This window comes from Schistocerca nitens, chromosome 4, assembly GCF_023898315.1.
Source record: "Schistocerca nitens isolate TAMUIC-IGC-003100 chromosome 4, iqSchNite1.1, whole genome shotgun sequence".
NCBI classification, from domain to species: domain Eukaryota; kingdom Metazoa; phylum Arthropoda; class Insecta; order Orthoptera; family Acrididae; genus Schistocerca; species Schistocerca nitens.
Genome location: NC_064617.1, coordinates 758,710,371 through 758,731,294, shown reverse-complemented (window position 1 = coordinate 758,731,294; position 20,924 = coordinate 758,710,371). Strand labels below are relative to the sequence as shown.

The 20,924-nt window shown below is 43.0% G+C and overlaps 1 protein-coding gene across 1 annotated transcript in view; it reads left to right on the top strand.

The window, feature by feature from the left end:
• The window catches only part of LOC126251850 (dopamine receptor 1), a 667,357-nt gene that overhangs the window by 448,733 nt on the left and 197,700 nt on the right, over nt 1–20,924 (top strand). The window contains exon 2 of the mRNA XM_049952525.1: nt 3,548–3,638. Within this exon, the coding sequence (XP_049808482.1) occupies nt 3,563–3,638 (76 nt within the window). The 5' untranslated portion in view covers nt 3,548–3,562. The remainder of the gene's footprint in view (nt 1–3,547; nt 3,639–20,924) is intronic.

The window sequence follows — 20,924 nt, the reverse complement described above, 5'->3', positions numbered from 1 at the left end:
GTTTAGTTAGGTTTAAGTAGTTCTAAGTTCTAGGGGACTGATGACCTCAGATGTTAAGTCCCATAATGCTCAGAGCCATTTGAACCAACTACTTCAGACATTAGTCGAGTCCACGCACGTAATGGTGTGGCACTTCTGCGTGCTCGCGACGGCACTACACGATATTAGGCGGGTGCACCAGTTTCTTTGGCTCTTCGTCGTAGGATATCCCACAACTTCTGTCACCTCAGTGTGCTATGTAAGGGTTCTATTCTGACAGAAAAAAATTAATACACTCTTTTAGAGGTTTCCAATTCACTCAAGATTTATTGTAGCAACAGGGTGTATCGAGTGCGTGAAATGATTACATTCAGAGATCAACAGCACAGACGGTTCTGAGGTAACAGCATCGATCCACGGTGAAACACCCATATTAGTAGTGGTGTAGCCTCCACAGGCGGTACTGCAGGCACTGACTCGTGCATCCAGTCGATTGTACAGGTGACTTTCCTGAGATTTATTCCAGACCTGCACCGCCTTTTGACGCAGTTCTGTAAGAGTTAACGGTTTGACGAATCGCACGAGTCACTTTTCGTGCCGTCATAACCCAGAAGTGCTCGGTTGGAGACAAGTTCGGAAATCATGCTGGCCAGAGAAGTTGATGCATGTCTCGCAGTGCATGCTGAGTTAGCTACACAGGCAGAATGTGGGTGAGAATTATCCTGATGGAACAAGATATCACCTTCCTATTGCAGGAGCGGCAAAAGAACGGGTCCAACAACATTCTGCATGTTCCGGACGCCCTTAACTTCCCATTCAGAAACGTCAAAGGGGAACGAGAGTTGCAACTTAACGCACCGGGCGGGGCCAGTGTGTCCTGGAACAATGTATTCTATGTGACAGCGCTCACCAGGTCTACATCGTACGCGCAAACGACCATCACTTGCGTGCAGACAGATTCTGCTTTCATTGCCGTACACCACATCGTGTGATTCTGTCTTCCAAGTAATCCTCTGACGGCAGCAGCCGAACTGTGCACGTCGATGCTGTGGTGTGAGTGGAAGACGGGATAGATGTGTGCGTGTCTGTAGTCGCACTGCTAATAACCAGTTTGCAACAGTACGTGTTGACATGAGGTGACCCTTTTATTGTGTTGTGCCAGCTGCACGATCTGCCCCTGCTGTCCTAGTAATACGACTATCCTACTGAGCGTCTGTGCTTCGTGGACGTCCAGAATTTCGACTACAGGTGTGAGGATGTTCATGTTATCACCGATACAACTGATACAGCACGTCCAACTTGAGTGGCAATTCTCTGAAAGGACTATCTTGCCACTCGGAATTCCATATTCCGACGCCTTATCAAACTGGCTCACTTAGCTGTAGGAAGCATGAGTGCGTCACAGTAGTATGGTTGCCTGCTTGCTTCACCAGTTTGCACCACACTATCCCCCAGGTGGCATATCCTTCAGCGGATCAAAATCGACGTCGTCTTTCCAGGTGTCCTAATTTTTTCCGACGATGAATATTATGAGATGTGGCAGTTCTATTTGTAAAATTTTTCCACAGAGAACATATTTGTTGAGCTTCTTTGCCGAGTGACGCTAGAATCCGACGTGTTGTTTTGGCAATTCTGGCGTGTAGGCTTGATTTCGTAATTGCTGCAGCTTGGAACATATCAAATGAGGAAATATCTGCCTATGCATTCACCTGTGCTAATATTGCAGGATATGGAAGTCTTGTTTAGGGAGCGTTTTCAATTTAGGCTTATCAGCACTGTAACTTGTATTTTCATTCTTAGAATGTTGTCGGATAAAGTACTTGCTAATATTCATGAATTCGGGAAATCATCACATCACTCTTTACCCCCTTTCTTTTCCAATTACTGAACGTTGAGTAAGTTTGGTCAATAGTCTTCTCTTCGTGAGCTTTCTGTTTCATATCAAAATTACAATAATTGTTAACAACAGTGATCCTCAATGTAGACATACTCAAATAAATCTCTTCATGTTAGCCGTTTATGGTTAATAAACAACCAAATCAGAATAGTTTCAAGTTATTCCTTAAATAACGTTCACATCCCACTTCCCTATTTAAAAGGTCTTAACGATTATCCTGACAGACTGCAGATTGCGTGATTCCGCTATTATTGAACGGTTTATTTATTCTTGCCTTACTCGTATTGGACCTAGAGAGAGCTATTTATGTAATATGATTTCTTCTGGCTCATCCTATTGTAAACGATTGTAATCAAAGTAGGCATGCAATGCAGAGTAGAGCTACGTTTCTGCTGTTGCACAGGTAAGCCATATAACTCCTGGAGCCAGGTTCAGAGACGGTTTAGTGTGGTTAAGGAACAATGAGTGTTTATTGGCTATGCACAGGTTTAGATGACCTTCAGTTGCAGTTTATGTTTATCCTGTATGCCTATTAAATTGCAGCTGCTAGGCCAAACGGACTATTGTTTTTGGAGTATTGTGGTAAAAATATTGTGTTATTCTCTACTCGTAGTAGTAGATGGGAACACATTATGCCAAGTGATTAGGTCAGTCATGATTCATGAATCCTACAGAGCTACGTAATTAAACGTTGGTTTGGATACAGAAGACTGTATCAATATTGTGTATTAGAAGTTCAAATGTAAAGACTATGCATAAAGTTTGTAAAGTTACATAGCAGTAACATCTAGAAGACCAGATGTGTCATTTTCACAGAGACTGCATAAAGTGTACACAACTCTACACATTGGAAGTCCAAATACGTAAGATTCACGTATTCTTATATAATGGCTTCATACAGGCAGCTAGAAGCATAAAGGTTGCTATTGTTTAACGATGTTTGTTTTCAGCCACTGTTTTCAACATCTTTCCAGATATTTTTACTCAAAATTCATTGTATTGCTACGAAATAAAATTCCAAACAACACTGACATGCACAACATTTAAGAAAAGGGTATTGAATTCATAAACAGTATTTTATTCACATCTGTAGCCCAGCAGTCAGCATGTGCGACTATCACACGGAGGTCCTGGGATCAGCTAACGGTACTGCCAGGGATTTTTCCTTGCCGGAAGGACTGAGTCGATTTGTACTCAGCGTCGTGAGGCCGACTGAGGAGCTACTTGAATGAGAAACAGTGCCCCCAGTGTCGGTGAAATTGCCAGCAGACTGGCTGCAGTGAACCGACCCCATACCAACCCATACCGAATCCAAATGACTCCATATTGCAGGGGATGACACGGCGACCGGAAGTCACGGCGTTGTTTTCTGGAACTGTCAGCTAAGTTATTCTGCACTTTGTTCTTATTTAAGAGATAATTTTAAACGGCCACTTATGCTTGCGGCAGATCGTACGTCCTCTGGTACACTACTCTGAAGGCTGGTGCTTTGTCACTGGCTTCTGAATCACTTACACTTTAGACCTTTAACTAGTTGTCGTAAAATAATACAACACACACGTTAAGTACGCTTTTTTTCTGCCCTGAACGCCGTTGGACAAACTGTTTACGTCCATGTGCAGTGTCTTGTGTGTACAGAGAGTGATGGCGGCGTCCTGGTGACTGTTGCAGGTGGAGGAGACGTCGATGGCCAATGCGACGGAAGAGGCGGGCGCCGACTCGGAAGACGACGCCCTCGAGACGCTCAGCGTGCTTCTAGTGGGTGAGGCTGTGGCGCGTCACGCACTTGCGAACCGCTTCTCGCCAAGCCTGCAGCGCGTAGCTTGCAGTTGACACGACGGCAATCCGCTACCCGACGCATGCAGCTGCTTCTCGCATGTCTGGATTCCACAGTAAATGTCTTCGCAACCCACACACCATGAAAGATATAAGAAATTATGTTCATCAACTCCAAATAACGTTTTGTAAATCACAGTGTACAGGGCTACAATAAATGGTTCAGTAACTTTCAAAGTTAAAATTTTCGAAATTATTACGTGTACAAATACACTCGAGAGAAAAAAGACGCACAACGAAACAATTATGTAAATTGGTCACAAACTGATTTTCATGCAGGTATGGACGTAAAATGCAAGACTGTAAACTTTGACCGGCGATGGAAGAATGTGTGACGCTGCAGCGCAGCTTGACCGTGCAACTGTGAAGGATAGTGAACTTGGGATATGTCTTTGCGAATTTCATCGCGTGCACGCCATTGCACAGTGGCTATGCCTCACAGACAGGCGCGTTGACAATATACGCAAATGTCAGAATTTGAGAAAGGATGTGCTACTGGACTCAAAGACACCTCTTGGAGTAATTGGCGAATCGCTCGACAGGTGAAGAGGAGCGATGCCGCTGTCCGACGACGCAGGCAGGAATGGATGAACCAGGGCGCAAGGCAGCCTCAAGGAGGAAGCGGTCGGGCTAGAGAGACGACAGAACGTGAGGACCGAGTAATCGCCGGAGAGACACTCAGAGCCACGGATTCATCATTTCCATCAATCTGACGTGAAACTGGAGCTTCAGTGACCACAGTGACCATTAATACACTCATGGAAATTGAAATAAGAACACCGTGAATTCATTGTCCCAGGAAGGGGAAACTTTATTGACACATTCCTGGGGTCAGATACATCACATGATCACACTGACAGAACCACAGGCACATAGACACAGGCAACAGAGCATGCACAATGTCGGCACTAGTACAGTGTATATCCACCTTTCGCAGCAATGCAGGCTGCTATTCTCCCATGGAGACGATCGTAGAGATGCTGGATGTAGTCCTGTGGAACGGCTTGCCATGCCATTTCCACCTGGCGCCTCAGTTGGACCAGCGTTCGTGCTGGACGTGCAGACCGCGTGAGACGACGCTTCATCCAGTCCCAAACATGCTCAATGGGGGACAGATCCGGAGATCTTGCTGGCCAGGGTAGTTGACTTACACCTTCTAGAGCACGTTGGGTGGCACGGGATACATGCGGACGTGCATTCTCCTGTTGGAACAGCAAGTTCCCTTGCCGGTCTAGGAATGGTAGAACGATGGGTTCGATGACGGTTTGGATGTACCGTGCACTATTCAGTGTCCCCTCGACGATCACCAGTGGTGTACGGCCAGTGTAGGAGATCGCTCCCCACACCATGATGCCGGGTGTTGGCCCTGTGTGCCTCGGTCGTATGCAGTCCTGATTGTGGCGCTCACCTGCACGGCACCAAACACGCATACGACCATCATTGGCACCAAGGCAGAAGCGACTCTCATCGCTGAAGACGACACGTCTCCATTCGTCCCTCCATTCACGCCTGTCGCGACACCACTGGAGGCGGGCTGCACGATGTTGGGGCGTGAGCGGAAGACGGCCTAACGGTGTGCGGGACCGTAGCCCAGCTTCATGGAGACGGTTGCGAATGGTCCTCGCCGATACCCCAGGAGCAACAGTGTCCCTAATTTGCTGGGAAGTGGCGGTGCGGTCCCCTACGGCACTGCGTAGGATCCTACGGTCTTGGCGTGCATCCGTGCGTCGCTGCGGTCCGGTCCCAGGTCGACGGGCACGTGCACCTTCCGCCGACCACTGGCGACAACATCGATGTACTGTGGAGACCTCACGCCCCACGTGTTGAGCAATTCGGCGGTACGTCCACCCGGCCTCCCGCATGCCCACTATACGCCCTCGCTCAAAGTCCGTCAACTGCACGTACGGTTCACGTCCACGCTGTCGCGGCATGCTACCAGTGTTCAAGACTGCGATGGAGCTCCGTATGCCACGGCAAACTGGCTGACACTGACGGCGGCGGTGCACAAATGCTGCGCAGCTAGCGCCATTCGACGGCCAACACCGCGGTTCCTGGTGTGTCCGCTGTGCCGTGCGTGTGATCATTGCTTGTACAGCCCTCTCGCAGTGTCCGGAGCAAGTATGGTGGGTCTGACACACCGGTGTCAATGTGTTCTTTTTTCCATTTCCAGGAGTGTATTTCGCTCACGTAAAGGGGACAGAGCTCAAGGCACCACTTGCACCGACTGCCATTGACCTCTGTACACCAACAATAATGTTTGCAGTGGTCTGGGGCACATTCGGAATGGAATCTCATTGAGTGGAATAGAACCGTCTCCAGTGACGAGTCCCTCTCGAACTGAGTCCTTATGATCAGCGAAGACGTGTCTCGAAACTCCCCGACAGCTGTGGGGCGCTAATCTGTCCCCTGTCATACAGCCTGACGGCCAGGAGTGATGGTCTGGGATGTAATTTTATTTCATAGCAGGAATCCTTTCATTAGCATTCGCGGCTCCCTTACAGAACAGCGGTACGTCGACGATATTCTACGCCTCGTTTGTTGCCCTCCACGACAAGCTATCCTGGACTTACTTTTCAGCAAGATAATGCCTGCCCACACACGGCGAAAGTTTCTGCTGCTTGGCTTCGTGGCTGCCAAATCCTACTGTGGCCAGAAAGATCACCTGATCTCACCACAGTTGAGAATTTTTGAAGCATTAGGGGCAGGGGCCTATAAGCAGCTCGGGATTTTTACGATCCAGCTCGCCAGACCTACAGAATTTGACACGATATCCCTCTCTGGAGGACATCCAACAAGTCTGTCAATCAACGCCAAGCCAAAGGTGGACGAACGCGTTATTAACTCGCTCAGTTTCTGGAACTCTTTCTCTTGAACGAATCATCAATTTCATCTGAACGTTTGTCTGTAGATGTGCATCAACCTATTTCCGTCCATTTCGGATACTTTCTTCGTCAAAGCATGAATAGAACCGTGTCGGCAGTTACGCTACGAGTGAGGTGCCTTGACAGAATGGCAATAAAGGGAGAAAAGCGTTTTTGGAATATGCGAGATGCTTATCTGTTACAATAGTGCAGCGTATATTTAGAAGGAATTATGAAAAAAACTGCAATGTAGACGAAGCACTGTGTTTCTGTATCTGCAATTTTGGGACACTGGTTGTGTCTCCAAACAGAAACGAACTGCTACACCAAATGTGCCATGTGCATGGATGGAGATGGTCAGGAAAAGTTTCGTACACAGTACTCACACACACAAAAAATGAACGACATCAACAGTCTGCGCAAGCCGCTAACTTCAAATACCGCAAAAACTGTTTGGAAGACTTTGCGATAGCGCTCACATTTCAAACCGTACCGTCTGCAGCTCGTGCAACTAACATCTGACGCCTTCAGTTTTGCATCACAATGCAGATGGAAACACTTCCCACCTCGAATGTGATATTCAGCGAGCAAGCAGCCTTCGAATTATCTGAAAAGGTTAATAGCCACGATGTGAGAGTGTCGGACACTGAACATCCTCATGAAATTGTGGCGCATGAACAAGATTCGATACGTAATCAACTAACTTCCGCCTCGCTGGATTGTATGTAGTGATGAAGATGTGTGCGGCTCTGAACTCTTGCCTCTCAGCTTCCCCCCTCCCCCAATACAGTCAAGTAGCATGACCTAACGCCTTGTGACTTTTCTCATTATGGGTATATTAAGAAGAGTGTTAACGCACCCTGACTGCCAAGAAAACTCGAACAGCTAGAGAAATGAGCTTGACTACCGCTTGGAAGTGTGTGATAAGACCAACGAGGCCCTCGTAGCATATTTATAGAGTGCAAAACGCAGACTTGGTGAGTTTACAGTTCTATTGATACATCAGTCATATTTGTACAAGTAATATTTCTGTAAAATATAGAGCTTTGTAAATGGATGAATCATTTATAGTTGCCCTGTATTTATCTCCACGAAAATTAGCACCGCCGAGCCAAGCATACCTGAGGTTCACACTACACGCGACGGACAGGTAGTCATAAAGTTTTAGTTATCACCTCGAAAAAATCAAACTATGATCATGAAATTTGTTGTTAGTCCTTCTCTACATATTCACCATTCTATGCGATAATTTTTACCACCGGGGACACTGACTGTTGGCAAAGACTTGCAGGACACCATGTCAGAACAACATTCGGGCATTCGGGGGAGGGGGCAAGGAGGGGGGGGGGGGAGTTGAAGCAGCTCGTATGACTGTGTCGCGCCACGGTAACAATCCCCCCCACCTTCGGACAGCTTTGTCTACAAAGCCTTCCGTAACCTCGTCACAGGCCTCCAGTGATACCCTCCTGTTTGCCTCGTACGAGTATAATCTGGTTGCACCGCACCATGATGGTCCAAAAAACACTCAGTATAGTTTTTTACGGTGAGGCTTGGTTGTGAATCCACATGTTCCATTGCTTTCTTTGATCCTTTGACTCGGGTTTATAGTGGCAGACCCATCACTCACTCTTCTATGATGATATACGGCCAGGGAAGGCATCTGATTTTGCTTAACAGAGCTGCAATATTTCCTCTGCTGCTTCAGATCAGTGAACTATTCGAATGTCTGCGAACAGTCGTAGAACCCAACGGGCGGAGATCTTTCCAAGTTCAAAATGTTGTGCAAGGTTATATATGACGGTAGTATCTGTTCCCGAAAGAACAGTTACAGTGGATGACCATGCAGCTTTGCTAGAAATGAAATGATAATTAAATGGACACCCTAGCTGCAAGCAGGCGTTGATGTACTTCATTGGGGACATGTTGAAAATGTGTGCCCCGACCGGGACTCGAACCCGGGATCTCCTGCTTACATGGCAGACGCTCTATCCATCTGAGCTGGATAGAGCGTCTGCCATGTAAGCAGGAGATCCCGGGTTCGAGTCCCGGTCGGGGCACACATTTTCAACATGTCCCCAATGAAGTACATCAACGCCTGCTTGCAGCTTGGGTGTCCATTTAATTATCATTTCAGTTGTGCAAGGTGTTTAAAATGGATCCATTACTTATTTTCGCTTTTTCCAATATCGCATCTACTGTGGTACTCAGTTTGTAGAACACAGACATTTCTCTAACCTACCACAAGGAGCGCAGAAAAAACCGCTGGATCTCCTTCAACTTTACTGACATAGACAGAGTGATTAAATAAAATATAATTTACAATTCTGATCGCCGCTTGGGACTGTCCATAAAATTACGAATCGATTGACACAGCTCACGGGTTGATCTGATAATTATTTCAGAAGTGGGTGAAACTAATTGTTAAATAAACGGTATCAAACCATTTTTCTCCGCCATCTGCCTTATCGGAGGAGTCTCGTGGGGGCTTCGTATCCCGCCAGCGAATCTTAACAATAGCGGAGACGGGTCACTACAGCTAGACTCAGTCAGGCACCATTGTAAGGCCACTTGATCTCACTCTGCAGCACCCTGGCTCTAGACCAGCTGCCACGGATCAGTCTAGTATCGTACGCCTAATGTGCTCACTTGTATCACGACAAGCTGATTTTCGGAATTCGACCCCGCTTTTGACTTGGACTGTCTGGTTTACGTTTTTTCTTGTGTGTTCAGTATTCCGCTCATGACAACTTAGGTTTCGTTCACGGATCCCGCGCTCGCATTGGACGCGAGTTACTTAGGGGTAGCGTAATATTTCAAACCTCGGATTAATTATTCCTGATATTTTACAAGATGGTGAAAATTCCCAGAGACTGGCCGAAGCGTTACTTTGAAATTCGTACCACGACTACCTCGCTGCAGAGGGGACCTAGTATGGCCTGCCCTTTTTACAGTTGCCGCCATTCGAGCACCCCCAACGTCACAGATATGAGGCTTTGTTTCGCTGCCTGCCACCCTGACTAGGTTGGCTATGGAAGCCTCTTTCTGCTGGTAGATGCGTACTATGGTAATCATAAGCGTGATGAGAAAGGTACTCGCCATCTCAGTCGATCGCAGTTCACGGTTGCTTCAGGTCGTTACCTTCAAAAAAAAAAAAAAAATGGTTCAAATGGCTCTAAGCACTATGGGACTCAACAGCTGAGGTCATCAGTCCCCTAGACTTAGAAACTACTTAAAACTAACTAACCTAAGGACATCACACACATCCATGCCCGAGGCAGGATTCGAACCTGCGACTATAGCAGGCGCGCGGTTCCGGACTGCAGCGCCTAGAACCGCTCGGCCACCGCGGCCGGCTCGCTACCTTCACTAACGCGGGTGTTGCCAACATTTTCATGTCTGTGTGGAGACGTCCTGTGCTTGGTAGCAGCCATGGACCGCACAGCTCGTGTTAGTGCAGCGCTGATCTGTAATACAGCCGCCAGTATTTCGGTTGTGAATTCTTAGCGATGCAATCGTTAGCATCTCGATTGGCAGATTGATAACGCTAAGCATGCTTTTACTATAGGTGATTTGTCGTGTCCCAACCTCGGCTTCAGTCATCTCAATTCTCTTGGCTACTAATCATTTTAACATAGCTCTCCATGTACTCTCTCTCGCTCCATGTCTCTCTCCCTCTATTACGGACACACAACACCGTGATTGGAATACAACATTAATTTATTTCTCTCCAAGGAACGTACATCATGGAATATAAAACATTAATCCAAGGATAATCAATATTTCCAGAGTATCTATAATTACAAATATCAACCCGCAACACCCTCCCCACCCTGGTTAACTTCTAGAGGAATGACCAGTTGAACTGGACGAGAGATTATGGATCCTTCTAAAGTTCGTAAGGTTACACTTCGTATTTTGCCATCTCTTCCTTCATGAAGATCTTCTATCCGCGCCTTCCTCCACATGTGTCGTGGACGACCATCATCTTGTAGAAGAACGACATCACCCAGCTGGAGTCTTCCTGAACCTGGCCTTGGTTGATGAGTTTCATGGAAGTTTTTGAGTATGATCAGATATTCTTTCTTCCACCTGTTCCAGGAGTGTTCTACCATCTTCTGCAGCCGTTGAAATTCCTTGGACAAGTCCTTTGTAACTGGTGATTTTGGACCAGTAGGTAGTATTGTGAGTCGATCACCTACAAGGAAATGTGCGGGCATCAATGGCTCAGATTCCTCTCCCCCTTGCGTAATTGGTCTAGAGTTTAGTGCTGCTTCTATGCTGACCAGGATTGTGTTGAGACCTTCTTCGTCGAACTGTGACTGTCCTAAAACTTTTCTCAGGCAGCGTTTGACAGATCCCACCATCCGTTACTCCCCACCAAGGCGCGTGTGGAGCGATGAATTTCCAAGTAGTGGCTTGCTGGGATAGGTACTTGTGCGTCTTGCTTGCCATGAGAGCCTGCCAGAGCTCCTTCAGCTCTAAGTGCGTGGCATGGAAAGTAGTAGCATTATCAGTGTAAATTGTGCTGGGCACTCCTCGTCTTCCGACAAACCTTTGTAGGGCTTGAAGAAATCTGTCAATTGACATATCTGAGCATAGTTCCAGGTGTATGGCTCTTGTTGTTGCGCATGTGAATAGAACAATATACGCTTTCTTCGTAATATGTCCTTGTCTGACATATAATGGGCCAGCAAAGTCAATACCTGTTACTGTAAATGGTTTCAGTGGTGAGACTCGTTCAGCTGGTAATGGAGCCTCAGTTTGTTGAACAACGTGAGCTTTCACCATCTTACAAGGTAGGCAACGGTGTAGAACATGTTTAATTGCCTGTCGAGCTCTAAGGATCCAGAATTCTGTTCTCAGTTCAGATAACTCTATGTTTACTCTAAGATTATGCAAACGAATGTGAGTCTGCTGGATCAGTAAACCTGTGAAATGATGATGTCCTTCAAGAAGAATCGGGTGGCGTTGATCTCTGGGTAATTCTGCAAACTGCAGCCGTCCACCGAGACGAATAATACCATTATCCAAGAATGGGTTGTAGCGAGCTATCTGAGAATTACGTGGTAGAGGCATGTTGTTGTATAGTGCATGCAGTTCGAGCGCAATATGTTGCTGTTGAACAACTTGGATCCAGTAAGTGCGTGATTCGCCCAAATCTGAAGCTGTTAGTCCTCCAGATGTTCTGTTTTCTTTCAATAAGTGCCGTTTAAAGCGAAGTACCCATCCTGTAACTCTTAACAACTTGAAGTAGCTACTGTACCGTGTAGCTGGTAAAATAGGAATCGTTGATTGAACCATGAAGACTTGGTCTGTTAATTTCTTCTTTTCTGGCAAGGAGTGCTCTTCCGTCTGTAAAATTCGAGGCCACTGTGTTCTGTTCTTTGTTAACCAAGCAGGTCCATGGAACCATACAGAAGCATGGTAAAGTTTATCTGCTGTGGTACCTCTGGAGGTTAGATCAGCTGGATTTTCGTCACCAGGGCAATAGTGCCTCCACTGTGACGGATTCGTTAGTCGTTGTATTCCCGTAACACGGTTTGAAACAAAGGTTTTCCATCGATTAGGGTCATGTTGTATCCATCCTAAGGCTACAGTTGAGTCAGTACACAGTGTTGCACGACTTGCATTATAGCTCGTGGCCTTACAGAAATAATAAAGTAGTCTTGATCCAAGAAGTGTCGCTAGAAGTTCCAGCCGTGGAAGAGTTATTTTTTTGATGGTAGCTAGTCGGTTTTTACTGCAAACTAAATGGACTGAAACCATATATGTATGTTGTGGTGCACCGTACATAAAGGACTGCTCCGTAGGCCTTTTCTGATGCGTCGCAAAAGACATGGATTTCTGGATCAGTGTTTTCGAATACACCAAACCCATCGGGGCATTTTTATGTGTGAACATGATGGCAATGTTGATACCCGCATTCGCCAGCGTTTGCTAATATCAAGGGGTAAAAGCTCATCCCATTCAATTCCTCTTGACCTTATTTCTTGAAAAATTATTTTTGCAGTGAGGGACACAGGCGACAACAAACCCAGTGGGTCATAGAATCTAGCAGTGTTTCGTAGTACTTCTCGCTTAGTGGCAGGACGATTTATAACATTGTCGGTAACATTGTTGTGAACAACACTGAGCGTATCAGTCTGTGTGTTCCAGTGGACTCCCAGTACCTCCGTATCTGTAGTGTTTATGACACCTTCTGATTGCCATATTCCAATCAGTTGGCTTGAATTTGTGGCCCACTTTGCCATTGGTAGACTGATCTGTCCCATGAGTGATGTAAGCTCATAATATAAGTTAATTACGGCATTGTCATCTTGAGCACCTGCTACAAAATCATCCATGTACATATTATCTTCAACAAGTAAAGCAGCTTGCGGAAAATTCGTGTTGTGCATTACAGCAAGTTCTTTCGGCGTGGCTGCAAGAAGAAACGGACTGCAGGTAAGTCCGAAAGATAGCCGGGTGAACCGGTATGTAATCCTTTCGTCAGTTGTAATATAGTTTCCTTGTTGATCTACGATTACTTTGTAGCAAAAAAACCTCGTGAGATCTCTATTTTTCCTGTGAAGAACTAACTGTAGAAATGCTTGTCTGATATCGGCAATAAGGCTACTTGGTGTAGACGTTATCTCAGTAATATTGAAAGAAGTAATTTATTTCCAGAGTGTCTGTAATTACAAATATCAACCTGCAACACCATCTCTCTAAACGGGAGCTTTACGAGTTATTTAGACGCTCGTCTATATATCAGTTACTTGTTTTAATGCGCCTTGCCTACTGCAAGAAATGTTCATGCCAGATTTGACTAAGTCATGTGTGAAGTAACCATTTTTTATACTGCAACATCCTACCTCGCATTTCAGTGTATTTTTGGAGCAATTTGTCTAAATTTCTGCTATGTAGATTTCCCCTGTGGCCCCCTATAAATGTTCTCTTTTAGCTATCAGAAAAGCCTGCCAGACGAAGCGGAGTCCTTTGCTAACCTCAGTCAAGACGGAAGTAATAGCATTTGCGACCGAGTGTTCCAGCTCACTGCAAAACAGGGATTGGACAGCTTCAATAATTAATCAATCTTTTCGGCACATTCAGTGAGCAAAACAACAGCATCTACACTTTCTTCGAGCATCAGAGGCTGCTCTTGTGATTCTCTGTTCTTCACAGAGATAGTCCTTTCAACAAGCTCCACCACAATTGAAGTGTGTGCACCGCGTAGCCACAGTGTCATCTGATGGAACATTGCTGCTGTGCATTTCCACGGGCAACTTGGGTTGATACAGCATTGTTCCTCTTGAGGTGCAGAAAACGATTTACCGCAAGTTGCTGCTCGTTTATCAATGGGCTTCGACAGTTAGCTCTGGATCTTCTATCGGCTGGCTATGGAACTGTCGCGCGGGGATTTTTGTGCCTTGCAGAACTTCAGAATTGTACCTGAAAGGAAACAAAAACTTAATTATGGAACTTTTCTTTTGGAGGTGACACTTAAAACTTTGGGATTACCCTTTGTTAAGATTCAGGAAGAGCGACATTGAAACGGCCAGGCCACAACAACAGCACAATATCACCATTTTCAATGTTTTTCCGAGAAACTCACAAAGTTGTGAAAAAAAGTTGGCGTTAGTTGCAGGAGCTTTTGTCACTATTCGTCTAAGTGAAAAGAGATTACATCTTGTAAACCTGTCACTCCCTTTGCAACTGTACTTGAGCGTCCTTACAAGTTGATGCCACGGTTACTGTGATGACTGAACTGTAATCCCCCTTCGACACTGCATCAAACAGTAGTAACTCCTACCTTATAGGCTCAATTTGTGCAAAACAAATCTCCTTGTAACCTGCTGCCTACCTTATCGAATAACCTGAAAACAGAGAGCTTCTTTGATGAAACTAATAATTTAACAATGAAGACGTCTCCACAGCCGTAGTGGCACATTGCTGGCATTGCCGAAACTTCCTACTAACCGTAACCGCAAGCATTGCAAGCATGCATAGCGTATCGTCTGAGTAAAATGCAATGTCAGTAAATGGAGCACGTTTTTTGTGAAAGAAATATTAAGTATTCAATAGTGGAGCCAGGGTACCCGAATAGAATCAGTGAGCGAATGGAAAGATGTACGATAGTGAATTCCCGAAGACTACATGTATGAAAATCTCAATATAATTCATAAAGGTATATGATAAAAAACTTAAAAACTTTGCAAAACTTAAAGAAAACCTTCGGAGACTTTACTTTGACAGTGATGTAGCGTGGCAAACAATGGTGAGATTGTGGCTCCGTTTGCAAAGTCAAATATGCTACAGTTACGGTATTAACAGTTGTAACGTCCCCTTTTTTAACAATTTATATATAAGACTGAGCTTTTACTGACACACAATATTTTTAGCGCAACGCAATCTGACTTTCAGAAATCCCTACAAAAGAATGGCCCTGACTAACATTAACCTATGCATTTCACAAATCGCTTACCTCACAGAAATCTTCGCTACTCAAGCTACTGCAATACAGCGAGCGCCACTACTGCCAGCTAAATAAAAGATTCAAAGTACTGAAGGCACTAACTACTGATACGTATAGTTAGCAAATGAAAGATTTTATTAGAGAACAAACAATGTATTTACCTTAATAGTCATAATATATATAGCAGTTCATAACAAATTACAAAACTCCGCCATCTCTCTCCCCACATCCACCACTGCTGGCAGCTCACCTCCAACTGCGCAACGCTACGCGCTGTTCACATCCAGCTGCCGCTGCCCAACACTACAATGGCAGACAACAATGCAAACTAGCCACAGACTGCACACAGCACAGCCAGTGATTGTCATACATAGCGCTACGTGGCGTTACCAATAAGAAAACAGAAACAGCCTACTTACATAGTCCCCATGCTCCGCACAAAAAATTTTACAAATTGTTTTGGGCACTGCCCAATACATATTTGTTAAAAAATTTTTCACAATTACAGTAACAGAGAAATCAAATGCACACACTTATTGATACAATGTTGGTCAAATGCTAAAATTTTCTCACAGTCCATAAAGACAGTCCTGATCAATCACAGTAAAATTGCAGTGTTTTTCTCAAAGTCTGAGCAGTAAAATAAAATGCACACAGAAGTAGTGGATTTCCATGCCGTCTTGAAGAAGTAGTGTTGTCCTTCCAACGGAAAGACAGTGCTGACTCTTGACATGCAGACAGGTATTGGTCCACAACAGAGCAAACCCACAGCAGAGTCAGTCGACGTTTTGAAGAATATTGGTAGGTAGGTCATCACAGAGCAGACCACTGTGGTCCTGGTAGAGATTACGGTATTGGTGGGCCACCAGAGGTGCAGACCCACTGTGGTCCTGGTAGAGATAATGGTATTGGTGGGCCACCAGAGGTGCAGACCCACTGCAGTCCTTGTAGAAATAATGGTACTGTTGGGTCATCAAAGATGCAGACCCGCTGTAGTCCTTGTAGAGATGGCCAGCAGCCATCTGTTGTGACTGTGCAATTGCACAATCACCACTGAAGAATCTTGCGAATAACAGAGCAAGTCCATAACCACCACTTGCGCACTCACAAAGTTTTTTGGAATTGTCCTTAGAACCAGCAATGCTGTTATCCAGTCCCTTGCTGAATTATTAACACACGTGCAAACACTAACAGTCACTACTTCTCACATATTGTCCATATACTATGACCAACAGAAACGTGTGCAGTGAAATGTAACTTACAAGTTAATAATATGATGAATTGGTGTCAATTACAATTTTATAACATAAGAATACAATTACAAAGGTGCAAAATACATCATTAAAGAACATAACAATACAGAGAACATTTGTAATACAGGCTTTACAAAAGAATAGAAATAGACATATACATCAGTGTTACAGGAATTATGACATAAGTAAATAAATAAAATAATGAGAATAGTTTTCGAAACATTAATGTCACACATGAGCATTAAAACAAAACAGAATAAATAATGTCTAAACATCTTTACAAAGTAAATAACATATTATTAATGCAAATTATATTTGAGGATAACAGTATTCCTCATCATAGTGAATGTAGCTTAGTATTAGAAGAGAAAAAATTCTATGAAACAGTACACCGAGACAGGAAGAAAACAAATACACGAGGGTACACAAACACGTAGGGGGTAACACAAAAGGACAGGGTTTGTTTTACTGCAGCATTTTGCAAACAAAACTTTCTTTACTTCTCGGAGATCTCCCTTCATTCGTCATTATTCCCAAAAAGTCCTATCTATACCTGCTTTCTGTATTCTATTCATATTTCTTTCAAAATAATTATTTCTCAGTGTACAATACTCATTTTGGCCCAAATCTTTTTCATATAACTTCTCAATGCATTTTTCCCTATTGTCCATAGTCAGTTTCTTATATAGTCTACCCCCTCTTAAGCTAACTTAAATCTACTGAGCTCAGATGCTAAACTAAGGAACGAGGCAATGCAGCAGCACAAAACAATTAACACAAACAGCAACGATAAAAAATACAAAAGGCAAAGCAAGCAGCATAAATTACAACTAATATAAGGCAATGAGCAGCAAACAAGAAAAACAAATCAGTAGTAAAACTGGCTTAAAAGAATAATACAAAGTGAAATTTAGTAGCACTATGCCTGGCAAACAGCAGCAGCAAATAAAATTTAAACCTAGACCTCAAGCAGAAAAAAATATTACACTAAAAATGGCCATGTCTAATACCTATGTCACATCTTAACACTAGAGTGATGCATCACGATTTATTCTAGAAAAGAAATTACCAAGTACTTGAAAAGAAAATTATGAATGCAGTTCCTGTGAAGGTAAATGTCATTTTGTGCTCCCTCATTTTTTTTGGAAAAAATTATTATTTACTCGATCTGTAGACAGAAAATATTTATATTAATACATCTATAAAATTTTATTTTTACCAATGCTGCAGTGCAGCTAGAAACTAGATATTAAACAAAATGAGTTAATAAATACATAAAGCAAGCCATATGGCATTTCTCTCAATTAGCAAGACAATAGCCGTGAAATGTTTCTCATCGTTTCATTAGGCATTTTAGTAAATATCATAAATTAAGAGCTCCACAGTGTAATCATATGTTTTCAAGTTTGACCGTGTCGTTTTTGCGATGCTCTCTACAAAGGAACGTCAATAACGAGGATAATGGCCTCCCTTTTTTTTTCTTCTTCTCCACCTGCGCCTCTGGCACACACTAATGACTTCTTTCCAGGCGACTGTCGCCCATCTGGGTGCCCACGACGCATTACGTGCAGGTGGTCACTTAACTTTCTTACGGAAATATTTACGACAGCAGTTTTCGCTACAGTGACAGTCTCATAAAAAAATATTTCACAGGTCAAGAATTAGCGTTGCAAATCTGTAGAAACAAAATCCTATAAATATAAGTGTCCAAAAAATATTCGTCAGCATTGTGATACAGTCACGCATTTACACACATTTCATAACTCTTAAAGTATGATTCTTGGTTTCCAACATACTTCTTCACAAGTCAGAGTCCCTAACCACTACTCATTACTCCTTACCTTATTACACATATATATATTCGTCGACACGTCAATCTTGCGACGACACTTCAATATTTCATCATAATTAATACATAGCATAATCAAATTCCTCATATAGCATCAGCTTATTGATCACAAACATACCTCAGCAGCATAATACACATCGTCGTCGTAAAAATAACATCATAACACCTCAGTCAAATCTCAAAATCGTCGTAGCTTCCTCCAATAATTTCAATACCTAAAAAAATTCTCTGCTCATTTCAATAGTGTCATCTACCTCAAACGTACTTTAAAAATCAGGATCCCATACCAAATACATCATTCAAAGCTCTCATAGTATCACAATGGTTCCGAAAAAATATGAAGAGTTCACAAAGTACTGACAAAATACAATTTCATAAGTGTGAAGTTATCCAACTGTGTAATTGCGTAAACATCTGTCACTGATGTAATAAAAAAATTTTTGTTTCTCAGTTAAATGACCAGATAGCTGTGTAATTTATGTATTAGGGTAATATGGTACCGATGTGTAAAGTTGTATAAGCAAATACCATATTAGCTAGGGCTCCTTGTGCTTGCCAAACACATGGTACACAAAGTAAGCGTGTACCCCCCTGAGGATTAATGTAATTATACCCTCAGGTGTTACAGATTACACCAATAGAATGAAATGTATCACGGAAAACTTTCTTTGTAATTCAAAAATCTTTAAAAATAAATGTTTTAAGTATAAGATTAATCACTCAAATGCGTGTACTGTAGCGCTAAACTGTGCGTCTTGTCGCAACATAATCTCTGTGGAAGTGTCGTAGTTATCGTCCTCCGAAAGCTAAGTTCTGCAGAAGTCAATGTACTTACCTCATGATAAACGAAAGTAAAATGCTTTGCGTATAGATATCGTAGTTATTATGCTTATTGGCGTGATGAAGAAAGTACTGTACAGTAACGTATTGTTGTGCCACGAAAAAGGCTGTCTCATTGCTGCTATACCACAAAAGTTACTACTAAAATATGTTTTACTTTCCAGAATAAAACAGAAAACTGTGTAGATATAAAACAGAAACACTGCAAAAGCAACATTGTAAATTGTCACTCATTAGTAGCGTCGTGATAAAATCGTGTAGCTGTCACATAAACTAACCACTATGTCATCTGGTATCTCACTGAAAGTACTTTAAATCCAGAATGTATTTTCAAGTAAACCAAAGTGTTGCATTAAAATCTCATTACCAGTACCAGTATGTGTCCTAAGTATGTAACCCTTATAGTCGTTACGTAATCGAGCAACTAACAAGCAAGAATGTACAAATACAACACTGTATAGTCTGTTCACTATAACAATGCATTCGTAATGTCTGTTTAAAAATGTTCCCTAGGTTCTAGGCTGGATATTTAACTTCAAAACATTGTTGCATGTAAACAGTTTCTAAGTCTGACAAAGCATACTAGAAATATGAAGTGAAAAGTTTTATGGCAAAGACAAAGTTAAAAAGCAGATTATCTTTCAATAAACGGTTTTACATGTGAAATGTGGTGTAAACCTTTACTCTTCCTAGTACGCAGAGTTTCAGCTTCAACGCAATTATCATGTGGTATACGTCGGATTCTGTAAGGTCCATTGTAAACTAGAAAGAATTTGTGACTCAAGTGTTTCTTCTTATGTGACAATGAATGAGCTTTAATGAGAACTTTCTGACCAATACATAATTTCTTTGCATTTGCTTTATCGTGTAGTTTTCTCCTTTTGTCTGCTGCAGATTTTATATTTTTAATAGCCAAATCAATTATGTCTTTGTGTCGAAGTTTACGTGTATTCGGGAAAGGTACAAGCTCTCTGATTCTGTTCGGTGGTTTTTCATTCTTCAGTACAAGAGTAGGTGGTAAAGCAGTGGAGTCATGAGGCATTTCATTCAGCACGTTTTGAAATAAGTATAAATATCTGTCCCAATGCTGATGCTTTCTGTGACAATAAAGTCTGCAAAGCTTATTGATTTCTTTCATAATCCGTTCGGAGGGGTTACAATGTGGTGAGTACAATGAAATAAAAACAGGTTTGATTTTATGGTTGCGAAGCATGCGTGACCAAACAGCAGATCTGAATTGCTGTCCGTTATCTGAAATGACTTTAGCAACGTGGCCAACTTCACGTAAGAAATTTTTAACAAAGGCGTTGGATACAGATCGTCCAGTGGCTTTACGTAACGGAGTGAAAGAAACAAATTTGGAAGTAAGTTCAACAGCGACTAGAATGTACGAAAATCCATTTGATGTTCTGACAAGGGGTCCCAATAGATCAACTGCAGCAAATTCTTTTAATTTAGAAGGAATGATAGGAAACAACGGAGCACGATGTGAGATAGCAGATGGTTTCGCCTTTTGACAAAGTTTACAAATAGACAGGACTCTTCGAATTCTCATTTCCATATTGTTAAAATAACAAGTCGTTCGAAGAATATGATAACATTTTCGTGGACCAAAATGTGCGTAGCTGAAATGAATGTACCAAATGAGCTTATTAACAAAATCGTCAGGAATGCAAAGTACCCATAGCTTGTCATCAACAGTGCAGCGTTTGAACAATATGTTGTTTCTAACCAGATAATAATGTCGAATCTGTGTGTGTGTCTTTTCATGCCATTTGCTTTTGATGTCTTTCCAAATCGGATATTTATCTTGTTCATGAGCAATGTCCTTTAAAGATGTGGTGATGAAGTTTTCAAAGGCGACTTTCTGAATGTAAAGAATACTGAAATTTTTCTCGAGGTTGCCTTCTGTGTTACTTTTCTCAAGCCCAGCCGGTGCGCGTGACAGTGCGTC